Source organism: Pimephales promelas, chromosome 4 (assembly GCF_988280905.1).
Source record: "Pimephales promelas chromosome 4, fPimPro1.hap1.1, whole genome shotgun sequence".
Lineage (NCBI taxonomy): Eukaryota > Metazoa > Chordata > Actinopteri > Cypriniformes > Leuciscidae > Pimephales > Pimephales promelas.
In genome coordinates this window covers 10,273,461-10,289,571 of record NC_142772.1, presented here as the reverse complement: position 1 = coordinate 10,289,571, position 16,111 = coordinate 10,273,461, and the positions used below count along the sequence as shown (strand labels likewise).

The 16,111-nt window shown below is 36.9% G+C and overlaps 1 protein-coding gene across 1 annotated transcript in view; it reads right to left on the bottom strand.

Annotated features, from left to right (window-relative positions):
- camk4 (calcium/calmodulin dependent protein kinase IV) overlaps positions 1-16,111 on the bottom strand; it is a 97,441-nt gene that overhangs the window by 56,742 nt on the left and 24,588 nt on the right. The window contains exons 3-6 of the mRNA XM_039662379.2: positions 14,526-14,604; positions 13,837-13,899; positions 13,501-13,583; positions 10,049-10,121 (exon numbers count right to left, since the gene is read on the bottom strand). Coding sequence (XP_039518313.1) covers positions 10,049-10,121; positions 13,501-13,583; positions 13,837-13,899; positions 14,526-14,604 — 298 coding nt within the window. The remainder of the gene's footprint in view (positions 1-10,048; positions 10,122-13,500; positions 13,584-13,836; positions 13,900-14,525; positions 14,605-16,111) is intronic.

Sequence of the window (16,111 nt, the reverse complement as noted above, 5' to 3'; positions counted from 1 at the left end):
GTTAAGTTTATCATGCCAATTACATAATCAATTAAAAGATAATACAGAAATAAAGAGTAAAACATTGCATACCCGACCAGGAAAAACATGGATGACACTGGTAATTTTGCATGAAAACCTTGGCAGCGGATCCACCCTCCTCTGTAAGCAAAATATCTCTAAACTTCTAAAAACCTTTATCACCTTTTAGTTAACTTTTGTGGAGACGAGGCCATTGTATCAGTCTCAATTTTTATATAATCTTTCTATGTTGAACTGAGTGAAGAGAAGAATGTATAAAGGGAAAGAAGTTGGGGAAAAGGAACAAATGTGAAGGAAGGACAGGAAGGAAAGAAGTTTTCCCGCAACTTCTTTCTATGGGGTGTGGAGATAAATGGCTGTATGTGTTTGTGTTGTCTACATCTTAAGTGATCAACGTGTCTTACAGTAGGTTCTGTTAGTCTTACAATAGTACCAACTTGGTGGCATCAACTAATTTCAAACCTTCTGAGCAAGAAAGATTCTCAATTCAAGCAGTACAAAATATATCATTTTCGAGAGCTCCAGAATTCAAGATATTACAAAGTCCCAAGCCACAGAGGACATCCCAGCCAATCAGACTGTCAGAAATCTACAAAACACAGATCCAGATGGATGCCAAACAGCTAGCTGGCTTTGATGTGACAGAAACTCATATTCTGCTGTTGTGAGGGAAACTGTGAAACTCTTCACACAATAACACGTTAAAAAATACTTTCTGTAAAGGCGGGTCACTTCAAAAGGGACTAGCAGCATTCACGTTTCCTTTACTCTGCTCCGTTTTATGCCCCAGTGAGAGTAGGAGAGTTGGAATTCTCTTATTGCAGCCCACCAACTAAATCCAGCGTATGTGAAATTTGCCCACTTTCTTACTATCGCCTTGGCAACCGGAATCTTTGATGAAGTGAGAGCCAGTGGTGGAAAACACACTTCAAACAGAAATGCTTTTAAAATACATTCACAGAGATGAAGAACAGGTCTACATTCTAATTCAGGCACCTACAATCAAACCAAAAGTATTCAGACACCGTTTCATTTTTTATATTTTTTACTAGTGGGTGCAGGACAATATTGGCTCATTTATGTAAGTTAGGATAGCAAGGTGGTGTCTGAATAAATTCTGGTTTGACTGTATATCAATAAGGCACATGGATCCATGACTAATATAAACAGAAATTGTATGCACAAGTTATACAGTAGATGACAAGGTAGATAAGACTGATACATGACCTAACAAACAAAACACAAGGAATGAGGGAGAGAGAGAAAGGGTGAAATACAGTAGAAGAGCTTGCTCTTTGCAATAAAAAAACGATAAATGGTCTCCTGTGGTCCTCAAATGCAATCTAGATCCACTTATGGTAACTTAATTTTGGAAATAGGATTCTCTTTCCACTAATAAAGGTTTCACTGATGATCTAATGTGTGCATATACTATAAGTTTTATGGACTAAAATCTCAAAGCCTGATACATATGCATGAGTTACACAGTTTCACCGGTTGCTAGGTTTTTCTGAGTGGTTGCTAGGGTATTTGAAAAGTCTAATAATGCATTCTGGGTGGTTACTTAACAAGTCTTCATGATTTTGGTCTCTAGATATTACTAGGGTCTCCTAGAGTTTTCAGCCTGTTTTATTATAGGCCAGAAGATAATTGTACATTTGATGACTCAGAAAACCACTGAAAATTCACTGAGTCTTTATTAGAATAACCTATGCATCACTGTTGAATAAGGTCAGGATTAACCCATACAGCACATATATTTTAAAATATATTTTAACATTTCAAAGTATACAAAAAATATAGCTGGTAAAGTATATATGTTAACATATAATAGCGTAAATATACTTTCTAATCTTTTTTTTTTATATTTTAGATAATATATTTTAAAAACACAAACATATACTTTTAAAGCATTTAATAATATATTTTGTCCTCCATATATTTCGATAAATTTTTATATTTCACATTAAAGGAAAAACTTTGTTTGTTGTCCATAATAAATTAACATATAACGCACATAAACAAAATTAATTCAAAACATTATTAAAAAAAGCCTTTTAAATATTTCACATTTAAAGAAAATGTATTTTGTATTCTACAATACATGATCATTTCCCTGAGTTTCAACCCTATCTTCTGACTCTGTACCTTGCTCTTGGTGGAGGCATGGTCAGAAGGCAAGTGTGGCTGCCCATGCCCCATCTCCAAGAAGTCAGAGCTTGAAACGGTGACCTTGCGGGAACCTGAGAATCTTTGAGTGGATAAAGAGGAATCTGCTCCAGGTAGACAAGACAAACAAGAAAGCATAATTGCTTTCCTACCTTGAGCCTTCCATTTCTTCACAACCTCCATGAGGAAGTTTCGAGATCGTGGAGAAAATCATGTGGTATTAGGCGGCGAGCTACATAGGCCTACCGTGCACCCCCCCCCCCCACCTCCCAACAAAACCATACTTTTTTGAAAGGTCTGGATGTGTAGAATATGAATCTGAATGTTAACATTGAAAATTTTGGGTTGCACTACCTGTTTTAGGCCTGTGAATAGGGAAACCCTAAAAACGTTTTTAAGCGATTTTAGAATTTCGAGATTGGCCTAGTCAATCAGACAGCTTTTAAGGGACCCAATACACACTCAAACTTAACATATGATGACTTAGGTCAAATATCTACCATGCTGCTTATTGGTAGGTGTCTAAAATTAACATAGTTAAGGCTTTATGTTGACATAATGAGCCCATTTCATGCATAGGCCACGACCATTCGCCTATCAGACACCCCAACCCCCTCCCCTGACAAAATCATGCTTTTCTGAAAGGTCTAGATGTGTAGAATATTAATCTGAATGTTAACATTGACATTTTTGGGATACACTACCTGTTTTAGCCCTGAATAGGGAAACTCTAAAAAAACGATTTTAAGCTATTTTAACATGTCGAGATTGGCCTAGTCAATCAGAACAGCTTTTAGGTTACCCAATACTCTTACTATACTACATTGATAGTTACTTTAAATAGTTGTTTTTAATTATTTTTTATTTAATATAGTTAAGGCCTTGTATGGATATAATCGATCAAGGTCCATTTCCATAGTATCACTTAATATGCTAACATTCTAACCCTCATTACCCTTTCCATCAAAGGGGTGTGGCTCACAAATCATTTCATTGACAAATCAGAAACCTGTCTGGGTTGTTCATCCAATGACAAAATAAGATATTTGTTGAATTTTCATTAATAGTTTCCTCTGTGTCAGACAGGTATATAAAGATTGTCCTGAAAGACTGTTCTTACTCACACAGACAGATCCTCCAAGTCTGCATCCTCTGCCTATACAGCTAGAAATTTGTTTCACTGAATTGCTCGATGTTTGATATTTTAGTTTACAATTTAATATAATTGACCCATCTTACTACACTACATTGATGCTTACTTTTACTTTTAGCATCAACTACATTGATGCTTACGTTTTTAATTATTTTAAATGACATTTGATAGATTAATAGATATATAGCCTACTTTATTCATACCAAAGGGAAATTTTAGACGTCCAGTAGCTTATTCACACACGCACACACACACACGCACACACACACACATACACATATCTCATAAACATAAATAATCTAGTCTTTTATGTAGTTGGTTTCTTACATACAATTTAAAAAAATGGTGCTAAATAGCACTAAAAGTGGTTCATTGGCTTGTAATCTTATCTTTGTCATATGGTGCTATGTAGAACCATAAGAGGTGCCATAGAGCATGTTAACCAACCCAGAGAACCACTGAAGAACCGCTGAAGAACCAAACTGGGCTTAGTGGTGCTATATAGCAGCATGACCACCGCAAAGAACCCCTGAAGAACCTTTTATTTAGCTCAACTGCTCAGTTATGCCTGAGTCAAGACATGAGTCAGTGGGCCAGGACTGCAGGTTCTTCAAGGCATAGGGGATGTCATGGGACAAAACCAAAGTCCAGATGCATTGTGCATGTCCCTGGTCTTGTATATGGACCACTCGTGCAATTATGGGCAAAAGCAGATTCTGATGCAAGATTAGCCAGAATGAAAGAAATAAGAGACGTGAGATTAGCTGAACCACTGGAATTTGCTCACAGAATGACTGTAACCTGTGAACTTATACCAGACACCATTACAGAAGGTGATGGATATCACAGAGAATGCTACCAAAGATTCACCATGAATCTCAAAAGACTCGACCAGAAGCCTGAACTATTAGCAGCAAGTTCAAGGCAAAGTCAGAGGGCCTCAACTGGTCAAGTCACATTTATTTATATAGCGCTTTTCACAATATAGATTGCATCAAAGCAGCTTCACAGTGATAACATAAAAGTAGTACAACACAGATAAAATATATTGTTGAATATTAAATATCCCCGACTAAGCAAGCCAAAAGTAAGGCGACAGTAGCAAGGAACCAAAACTCCATCAGATTGGATGGAGAAAAAAACCTTGGGAGAACCCAGGATCAAAACCCAGGTTCAGAACAAAACTTTGATGAAAATTTATTTTGCAGAATTAGAGGAAAGGATCTATTTGCTACAGAAGCTAAATACCACAAATCCTGTAGAGTCCAATATACACAAAATTTAGAAAAATGGAGAAGTGCAAACACAGAAAACAAGGCCAAACAAATCCAACTAGTAGAAGCTCACAGTGAGGCATTTGGTGCTGTATCCAAATTAGATGGAATTACAATGTTCATGTGATTGGGATTTTGGGATTGGGGAAGTTTGTGCATTGCAGATGAGCTATGTAGATTTTGGTCAGATCAGTCAATTTCATCATTTTGTTGCTGCCGATGATTTCCTTGTCAATTACTCGAGATACAGCACCAAATGCCTCACCGTGAGCTTCTACTAGTTGGATTTGTTTGGCCTTGTTTTCTGTGCTTGCACTTTTTTTTTTTTGCTTGCACTCCATTTTTCAAAATTTTGTGTATATTATACATAGGGTGACCATATTTTGATTACCAAAAACCAGGACACTCGGCCTGGCAAACAGCTGGGCCTACTCAAATGATACTCAAAGTTTACTCAAAGATACCTTAATAATTTCAATACATTTAAAGTAGGTTATGCCTCCTCTGTATCAATAGAAAACAGAATCTGCATTTGCCCATAATTGCACGAGTGGTCCATATACAAGACCAGGGACATGCACAATGCATCTGGACTTTGGTTTTGTCCCATGACATCCCCTACGCCTTGAAGGACCTGCAGTCCTGGCCCACTGACTCATGTCTTGACTCAGGCATAACTGAGCAGTTCAGCTAAAAAAAAGGTTCTTCAGGGGTTCTTTGCGGTGGTCATGCTGCTATATAGCACCACTAAGCCCAGTTTGGTTCTTCAGTGGTTCCCTGGGTTGGTTAACATGCTCTATGGCACCTCTTATGGTTCTACATAGCACCATATGACAAAGAAAAGTGCTATATGGCACTTAAAGTGGTTCCCCTATGATTACAAGCCAATGAACCACTTTTAGTGCTATTTAGCACCATTTTTTTAGAGTGTATGTTGAAGAAACCAACTACGTAACCGACTAGATTATCTATGTTTATGAGATATGTGTGTGTGGGTGTGTGTGTGTGTGTGTGTGTGTGAATAAGCTACTGGACGTCTAAAATTTCCCTTTGGTATAAAGTAGGCTATATATCTATTAATCTATCAAATGTCATTTAAAATAATTAAAAACGTAAGCATCAATGTAGTTGATGCTAAAAGTAAAAGTAAGCATCAATGTAGTGTAGTAAGATGGGTCAATTATATTAAATTGTAAACTAAAATATCAAACATCGAGCAATTCAGTGAAACAAATTTCTAGCTGTATAGGCAGAGGATGCAGACTTGGAGGATCTGTCTGTGTGAGTAAGAACAGTCTTTCAGGACAATCTTTATATACCTGTCTGACCATAGCTGTCAACCCTCCCGTTTTTTCCGGGTTTCTCACGTATTTTATCTCTGTTCCCGCTGTCTTCCCGTTTTAGTATTTTCCCGTAAAATATCCCGTATTTTTACGCTCTGATTGTGTGAGACGTATAAGCTCGGACCTATTCGGCTTGACGTCGTTCATATTCGGATGCAGCGCTGCGCGTGCTGGCCGGAGACACATTGGCTGCGTGCGTCTCAGCTGCGTGGCGTGGCCGTTTTTATTTTACTGTCTATGGTTTTTATTTCGGCTCCCATGTTAACAGATTAGAGCTTGCACACTGCCTGCGTGACACGCGCAAACGCGTGCATGCTAGAAATAGAACCAGATGCCTATTTTCCACGCGACACTCAAGCGTGTTGGAAGCGTTTCCAGGCCAAAAAAAAAACGATGTTCATATGTCAAAAATTTCCATTATTTTTGCCTATATATATTTTCATATCATTTTTTAAACAATCGAGTCCTGGTGTCCACTACAGAGGTCATAGCATAACATAGGAATAAAATATATATATATTTTTTTTCATTTGTTTCTTATGCTCTTAATAATGTAAAAAATAAAAGAAAAATCCCTTATTTTGGCTACGGATTCCGGGAAATCTCCCTTATTTTCAATGTTCAATGTTGACAGCTATGCTGTCTGACACAGAGGAAACTATTAATGAAAATTCAACAAATATCTTATTTTGTCATTGGATGAACAACCCAGACAGGTTTCTGATTTGTCAATGAAATGATTTGTGAGCCACACCCCTTTGATGGAAAGGGTAATGAGGGTTAGAATGTTAGCATATTAAGTGATACTATGGAAATGGACCTTGATCGATTATATCCATACAAGGCCTTAACTATATTAAATAAAAAATAATTAAAAACAACTATTTAAAGTAACTATCAATGTAGTATAGTAAGAGTATTGGGTAACCTAAAAGCTGTTCTGATTGACTAGGCCAATCTCGACATGTTAAAATAGCTTAAAATCGTTTTTTTAGAGTTTCCCTATTCAGGGCTAAAACAGGTAGTGTATCCCAAAAATGTCAAATGTCAATGTTAACATTCAGATTAATATTCTACACATCCAGACCTTTCAGAAAAGCATGATTTTGTCAGGGGAGGGGGTTGGGGTGTCTGATAGGCGAATGGTCATGGCCTATGCATGAAATGGGCTCATTATGTCAACATAAAGCCTTAACTATGTTAATTTTAGACACCTACCAATAAGCAGCATGGTAGATATTTGACCTAAGTCATCATATGTTAAGTTTGAGTGTGTATTGGGTCCCTAAATGCTGTTCTGATTGACTAGGCCAATCTCGAAATACTAAAATCGCTTAAAAACGTTTTTAGGGTTTCCCTATTCACAGGCCTAAAACAGGTAGTGCAACCCAAAATTTTCAATGTTAACATTCAGATTCATATTCTACACATCCAGACCTTTCAAAAAAGTATGGTTTTGTTGGGAGGTGGGGGGGGTGCACGGTAGGCCTATGTAGCTCGCCGCCTATATTGCCCTGGGTTAAAGAGACTCTTGTGAGATATCGTTCTCCTGAAATGGTATCCTCACTGAAGGCTCCAGTCCTGCCCTCTAAGCCATGCTGGTTTACATCGCAGCTGGTAGGCAAAGCAGGCAGCTGCTGCACTGCACACCATGGCAGTGTTGCATGTGTACCAGGCCGACTTACTGAAGACCTGGAGCTCCGCCACATCACAGACCTTGTTCTCCGTGCCACCAAGCAGGCGGCTCGTGCCATTGGCCGCACTCTTGCTGATATGATAGCCACAGAGCGACATCTGTAGTTAAACCTCGCAGGGCTCAACATGTTTCCTTGATGCCCTGCACACATTTTCCAGGCTGTTGAGATGCTGCTTCAAAAGCAACATGACATCATGACTTTTGCATAAACATATACGCCACTTTCGAGTCAGGTGGCGTGTTATCTCTACGCATTTTGAGCTATCCGCGTGTATCCACGTGTATGCGTATATGTCTACGCCATAAACGTCCGCGTCATTCCGCGTGTCCGTACACGCGCGTCAAATCTCCAGTCATAAATGCCATGAACCCCAGTGACGGTTAAGTTTAGGGATGGGGTTGAGGTAAGTCATATCTTTTTTTTACCTAGGATGGTAAGGGAACAGTCATAAATGCCATTAACCCCAGTGACGGTTAGGTTTAGGGACGGGGTTGAGGTAAGTCCTATATTTATATAACGTTAAGTCAACGGCGTTCATAAACACGCTGAAAGGCGATTATGCGTCTTGATAGCACGCCAAAAATGGAAATACGAATTGGCGTGTCATACACACGCTACTTCATGAGATCAGCCTGTTCAAAAGTTAACAATAATCCTTTGCTCTCTTGGAGTAGGTTGTCCTTTGGAGCTGATGGCCTAGTTCTGGGTAGCAGTACCCTAGTCTGCCCCTCCTTATTGGAAGCTGCTGTCAGATGCGGTGTTGCTGCGATCTACCTAGTCAGTTCTGCCCCTGTTTACAGGAAGTGCGTGCAGTATTGAGCTGCGGATGTCGTAACTCAGGCAATTTAGCCCTTGGTCACTTGTTGTGCTTTATGGCAATTTTAAGCTATATCCTAGCTCATTGGAGAATTTCACAGCACAGTGAGCAGGCATTTGTTCAGTATGGTGGGTATTAATGTTCCCATTGTGTCCACTTCAAAAGGGAACATCTCGGTTAAGTATGTAACCCAGAAATGAGACACTGCATCGTGTTGTCATACTTCCGGCATGTCTGTACATCTTCCTTCAGACAATATGAAGTTGATGAAATTTTCTCTAGGTGCCCTCTTATAGCCTGACGGAGCGCCTGTCCCGTCACCTGACTGCGATAGCCAATCTAGATTGCCGTGTAACAAAAGTGCTTTAGACACAAGCTCACGCGGAGCTTTCCCATAGCATCACCTCCATGACGCAGTGACTCGTTCGTCCCCTTCTCAGGGAAACGCTAATGTATTGTAGACAACAAATAAAGGTTTTCTTTATATTTAAAATATGTAAACATACTTTTTATTTATGTTTTGATCGAAATTGTATTTTTAATTTAAATTTTATTAAAAGTAATTGTGTTCAGTGCTTTTGTAAAAAATAAAAAATATATAATTATTTAGGTATTTCATTTTAAGTTTTCGTTTTATTTATTTATTTCCAGTTAGTAATTCAGTTATTGTTGCCAAGGAAATAATTCTAAATGTCAAAAGCAAGTTTTTCATCTATTATTTTATTATTTTCAGCTTTATTTCAATTAACATTTTTTTTAATAGTTTTAGTTAACAATAATAACCCTTGATACCAAATGCCTGTGGGCTGAGTCACGTAAACAGTATTTTGTGGATAGTAATGAGTCATGGCTCTATCTGGTATCAGCTATGCAAGATGGTTAAAGAAATTGACTGTAAAGGTTTAGCATATTTTTTCTTGGTGAGGTCAAACGTCGTGCATCCAATCAAACTCTACAGTATCCTACAGTATCATCTGTCGTTTAGTACAAGCTAGCCAAATTCGGTAGATGCCAACATGGACAGGTTGCATGCCATGCTATGATGTTCGAAAACAGTGAAAAACTGCACAAAAAATATTATATTAATATGGGCAGTTGCACGGTTTTCTGAAGTCTCTCTTACTGAAATCTCCTTGATATATTTATGAATTTAGTAGCTGTGCATTTCATGTTCAGTAGCTTATAATACAATATTTGGCCAATTGTTTGTTTCATGTGTTAGGTTGATAAACCACACCTCTGCTGTTGTCTATGCATTTACAAAATTGTTAATTTTCTTATTCAGCCATGTCTTTTTAATAATTTTAAACACTGTTGGGTTTACAGTATATGGTTCAGAGCAATATTAATGTCAAACAATTTTAGTACATTGTTGGGTTGCAACACTATGTCCAATGTAAAATCTGACTACAGTTCATGGTTCGGAGCAATATTAATGTCAAACAATTTTGGTACATTGTTGGGTTGCCACACTATGTCCTATATATCATCTGTATTCAGTAGTTCAGGAAAAGCAAAAAACTATAACTAGAAAAACTAGAATTGTTTTCAAACAGGAAATGTAATAAACTCACCGCGACTGCCTCAAGCACTTGTTTAACTGCGTCAGCAGCGTCTCGTTCGCTGTAGTAGCCCTTCTCCACCACCCTGAAAAATGGAAGGCACCATTTGGTCTCCAGTGTAACTCCATATTGTGCGTAAAAAAAGCTGGCTGACTCTTTTTTTTCCCTCCAATTTTCACTTCATAATTTTCCAGCCTTAGTGTGAGTCAACCACACCTCAGCACACAAAATGAGTGGAGACGTTTTTATTGATTGTCCTTATGAAGAGGCTTTTCTTTTAAATGACTCACGTTGGCAGCTGTATGGAAACGGGAAATAAGATAATCCTGAATGAGGATAAAATGGAGTGAATAACAGTAAAATCAGTGGGTTTCACAGTCACAAATGTTCCTCTATTAAAGTCTAATTCTGCTAATTGATTAGTTCATGACTGCAGACATGCACCTGTTATTTTGTAACAGATGATGAAGCTAAATTCAGGTCTTCCAGTTTTTACTAGAAGCCTTTTACTAGACCAACTAGATTTTAACATTTTCTGAAGAACATTTTCTTGCCAGGGCATTACTATATGTCCCTGCTAAAGTTTGGTAATGTGTTGTATTTCTACCTGATTTAACCCCCCAGTTTTGTTGGTATACAATAATTTAGGTCGATTCAGTAATGTTAAAAGGAGTAGTTCACTTTTCAAAAAACTTTTGCTGATAATTTACTCACCCCCATGACATCCAAAATGTCCATGTCTTTCTTTCTTCAGTCGAAAAGAAATTAAGATTTTTGATTAAAACATTCCAGCATTTTTCTCCATATAATGCACTTCAGTGGGAACCAAACGGTTCAAGGTCCAAAAGACACTTTCAGTACAAACTGTTCAAAGGGCTTTAAACGATTCCAGACGATGAATAAGGGTCTTATCAAGTGAAGTGATCACTCATTTAAAAGAACAAAAAAAAGTTTAAGTTTTATAAGCTCAAATGCTCGCCTTGCTCTGTACTGCGATGCACGTTTGTGACTCTCCTGTTCGAACTCGATCATAAAAAGAACAAATCTTTTTCGTTCGTTAAAATGAACCAAATGACTCGGAAAGATTCATTCATTTTGATGAACGAGTTCAAACAGGAAAGTTACAAACGTGTGTCACAGAACAGAGCAAGGCGAGCATTTGAGCTTATAAAACTTAAACTTTATTATAAAAGTTAAACTTAAACTTATATTTATTGATAAAACTTAAACTTTTTTTTTTAAATGAGCGATCGTTTCGCTTGATAAGACCCTTATCCATCGTCTGGATGCGTTTAAAGCCCTTTGAACAGTTTGTACTGAAACTGTCATTTGGACCTTGAACTGTTTGGTTCCCACTGAAGTGCATTATATGGAGAAAAATCCTGTAAGTTTTTAATCATAAACCTTAATTTCTTTTCGACTGAAGAAAGAATGACATGGACATCTTGGATGACATGGGGGTGAGTAAATAATCACCGAAAGTTTTTTTTTTTTTCAAAAGTGAACTACTCCTTTAAACAACATTTTTGATTTCAATAAAACCTTGTTAATTTAAGTTACCAAGGTTACCACTTTTTCAGTGTGTTTTGTCCCATGCTCCTATGCAGGCCCCACTAGTACTGTTTTACTTTTAATACTCTTATTATATTCATATACTTTTAATATCTTTTACACAGACAAATTAAAGCCTATTATTTTTATATGACACTTAAACAATGATCTTTTTTATATGTTAAAATAAGCTTAATTTCCTTTGCTCTCTCCTATATCTTTATATAAATATATATATGAAGAGTTCAGATGCAAAAGCCTCTAAATGCCATTTGAAATTTTCTTCTTTAATGATAATTTATGTCAAGCTTGTATATTTAAGTTCAGTGATTTCACTTAAATGGCAATGATAATTACCTATTAATTGTTATTTAAGTGAAATTACTGAACTTAAATATACAAGTTTGATAAAAAATCATCATTAAAGAAGAAAATTTCAAATGGCATTTAGAGGCTTTTGCATCTGAACTCTTCATATATATATATATATTATATATATATATATATTATATATATATATATATATATATATATATATATATATATATATATATATATATATATTCATTTTCAGAGGAGATGTGACTTGAGATGTGAAATGTTTCCATAAAGCTCTCCATTAAAACCGAGTCGAGTAAGTGTTCTTTCCACCCATTTTATCACTCACTAAAAATTACAATGTTTGCTTGCTTTGAAAAGTAATAAAACCTCTCCTCAACAATGTATCATATCTGCAGCAAAAACAAGTTGCTTAAAGGGTTAGTTCACCCAAAAATGAAAATTAAGTCATTAATTACTCACCCCCATGCTGTTCCAACACCGTAAGTTCATATCCGACCTTCGTTCATCTTCGGAACACAAATAAAGATATTTTTGATTTAATCTGAGAGCTGTATCACTCTTCCATTGGCTTCCTAAGGGACTGGCTCTTGACGGCCCATAAAGTCATTAAAGAAAATGTTTAAATGTTCCATGTGGCTACAGCGGCTCAATTATAAGTTTATCAAGCGACGAGACTACTTTTTGTGCGAAAAAAACATAAATAACGGCTTTATTTGACTATTCCATTACTTCCTTATGGGCGCATGCGCGAGAACTGAGACGAGGACGTTCTCCTTCGACTTGTTACCGGCTGCTCACCGCTTAGGAGTTTTACCGCCCCCTACCGTATAAGATGATGTGCTCATACGGTAGGGGGCGGTAAAACTTTCTGTTTACAAGCAGAGGAAGATGCGCGCTGTACATACACTTTTCAATTAGCGTATTTTCCGCACTACAAGGTGCATTTAAAAGCCTTTAATCTTCTCAAAAAACGACAGTGTGCCTTATTATCATCTTATATGGTAGGGGGCGGTAAAACTCCTAAGCGGTGAGCAGCCGGTAACAAGAAGTGGTCGAATGAGAACGTCCTCGTCTCAGTTCTCGCGCATGCGCCAAAAAGGAAGTAATGGAATAGTCGAATAAAGCCGTTATTTATGTTTTTTCGCACAAAAAGTCTCGTCGCTTGATAAACTTATAATTGAGCCGCTGTAGGCACATGGAACATTTAAACATTTTCTTTAATGACTTTATGGGCCGTCAAGAGCCAGTCCCTTAGGAAGCCAATGGAAGAGTTATACAGCTCTCAGATTAAATCAAAAATATCTTCATTTGTGCTCCGAAGATGAACGAAGGTCTTACGGGGTTGGTACAGCATGGGGGTGAGTAATTAATGACTTAATTTTCATTTTGGGGTGAACTAACCCTTTAAGGAAAATCTCTAACTCTAAGTATGAGCATTAGAAATAGTGACGCTTCCTTTAGCAAACACCGTTGATTCAAGTTCTGGGAAAAAGTGTCAATGCACAGCATGGAGTTCACAATTTAATCAGCCATTATTAGCTTGTAGCACTTTAGCCCCATGGTGAACTGACCTGTCAAATAATTCTCCGCCGGTAACAAGTTCTAACACGAGACTAATCTCCGCAGGGGTCTCAAAGATCTCCTTCAGTTTGATCTGACAGAAAATGGAATGAAAAAAAGAGAGAACATTTCATTGGAGGAATTCAAAAACATCAAATGATTAATTATTGATAGTCTACGGTAGCTATAATGTCTGACTAACATTTGCATAATCAGACCTTACTAAATCAACAGTACTGCAGAGACATCTAAGAGAGTGTTCATGTATATTTATCCATATTTTAGGCTGTGTAACTACCATAGGACACAAGTAGACAAGGCCCTGGGTTTTTCCCCTTTTGACTTACTATATTTGGATGAGAGAGGCGCAATAATACACCTATCTCCGTTCGTACAATCTTCTTGTCAACCTGCAAGAACAACCAAGATATTGTCTGAGTACAAAGTGAAAAAGGTGCACACTTATGAAGCCATTACAATCAAGTGAAGTGGAATAGCAACATCAGCTCAAAAACTCAAAAAAATCAAAGAGTAAATCAAACATTTTTCCATATTTAAAGGGAAAATATATAAATTTCCATATATAAATATTCTGTCATCATTTTGTTCTATCTTTTCCATTTCAGCCATGTTTAGTACACCTAGTTCTTACTGTAACTTGACACTACATTTAAGCAGCAACTTAACAATGCATTGCCATAACACCTTATATATAGCATCATAATATAATTGTGTATGCATTAGAGAGGCTTAAGATAGCATTAGTATTCTTTACACAGACGCAAGAAAGCGCAAATGATGATATGTTACAAATGGCAAGGTATGTGGAGTATGGCTCTGACAACAACACTGGCTGACAGCAATTTTTACCCATCATGCATCAGAGTGATGTAGAGAAATGGAAGACAACAGCAGTGAGGTCTTTAAGATCTTAGCAGCTGGAAGGAAGTCCTGACCAGAAACTCCTTGGCTATATGAGGGAGAACAAAGGCAAGAGAACAAAGCATGCGGTAACGTGGAGTGAAATCTGTCTTACTGTTTTTTTCAGCATTTTCACAGCATAGTGCTTCTGGGTGCCTTTCTGATGGCATCTGAACACCACTGATGTGGCTCCCCTGCAAGAGAGAAGAATAGCAGACTCATACATTCACTATATCCCATACATTAACATTTACCACTATAAAATGCCGTTCAAATGTTTGGGATCAGTAGCATTTTAAAAAAGTTTTTGAAGTATTTTATACTCACCAAAGCTGCATTTAAACAGTAAAAAAATTGATGATGTGAAATATTATTATTAAAATGTATTTATGTCTGTGATGGCAACGCTGATTTTTTTTGCAGTCATTATTAGTTTTCAGTGTCACATGATCCTTCAGAAATTAGTCAAATATGATGATTTGGAGCTCAAGAAACATTTTTGGAAACAAATTTTGGCAACTATGTTACATTTGTTTAGGATTCTTTAATTAGTAGCCTTTAGACCAGCATTTTTAAAGTCGAAATAATTTATCTCAGTGTAAAAGTCTTTATGCATTAATTTAATGCATCTTTGCTGAATAAAAGTATTAATTTCTGTATTAAAAAGTATTAAAACAATCTCAAAACTTTTGAACTTTATTGTATATGTTGAGAGACATATATAAACTGAAAATTAAACAAATCTTTTAGGTTTACAGCATGTTAAGCAGCATCTGTGACATGCTGTCTGGTATCAGACACAATGTGTGTGTTTACATGCACAGCAAAATAACTCTCAAATATCAGAGATCATATTTTTATTAAAGCATTGAAAGTGTTTCTTTCATACAAAAATGTGCACCTGGGACTACTTTTCTAGGTGGATGAACATGTAAACAATAATTTTCCATCCCCAACAGTAAAAAAAACATGACAATATTAAGTTTAATATTAATACCACAGGTTTCGAAATTATAGCAATTCAAATTTATATATTTTAAATTCTAACCTCGTCCCTTATTCAGACAACCTACTTTATATTATCTTACTCCTTGCAGTGCCATGCATTTTGATTTGCAAAAATTGTACCTTGTACAACAGCTTGTCAACTGGGGAAGTACCATTAAAAAGACAACTTTGTACAAAAACACAAAGGAATACATATTTAAAGCTCTTTAAGTGAGCCATTTAGCAACTGGTAACTATGGCACACGTATAGAAGTGTTTGCTAAGGCGTGTATTACTATTGCTTATACTTAGTTTCCATTTCAGATGCAAAATTTATGGGAGGAGAGAATTTTAATACATCACACAAAGTGATTTATTAAGGTTTTGCACCAGTCAATTTACATTGCGCCATTATTTAACGCCCCAAAAAGCGTGTCTTGAACCAGATGCTAATTTCCGCTGGTTTTGCTAAATGCGTTGGTCATTATGGAAATGATCTGACTGCATCTGTGTTCTTTATTTTGCACGTCATCAGTAGATCACACGCAAAACTTTCTACTCCCACCAGCGTTTTTTTTTTTGGAATTGTGATCTCACGCTAATTTGCCCTGTGTATTAAATCTTGCCCTATGTGTTTAACATAGGTATGTAACTTGTACTGTACTTGTGCTCTGGCTATCTTCATAGATAATTGGGGCTCTTTTGACTTGGTCT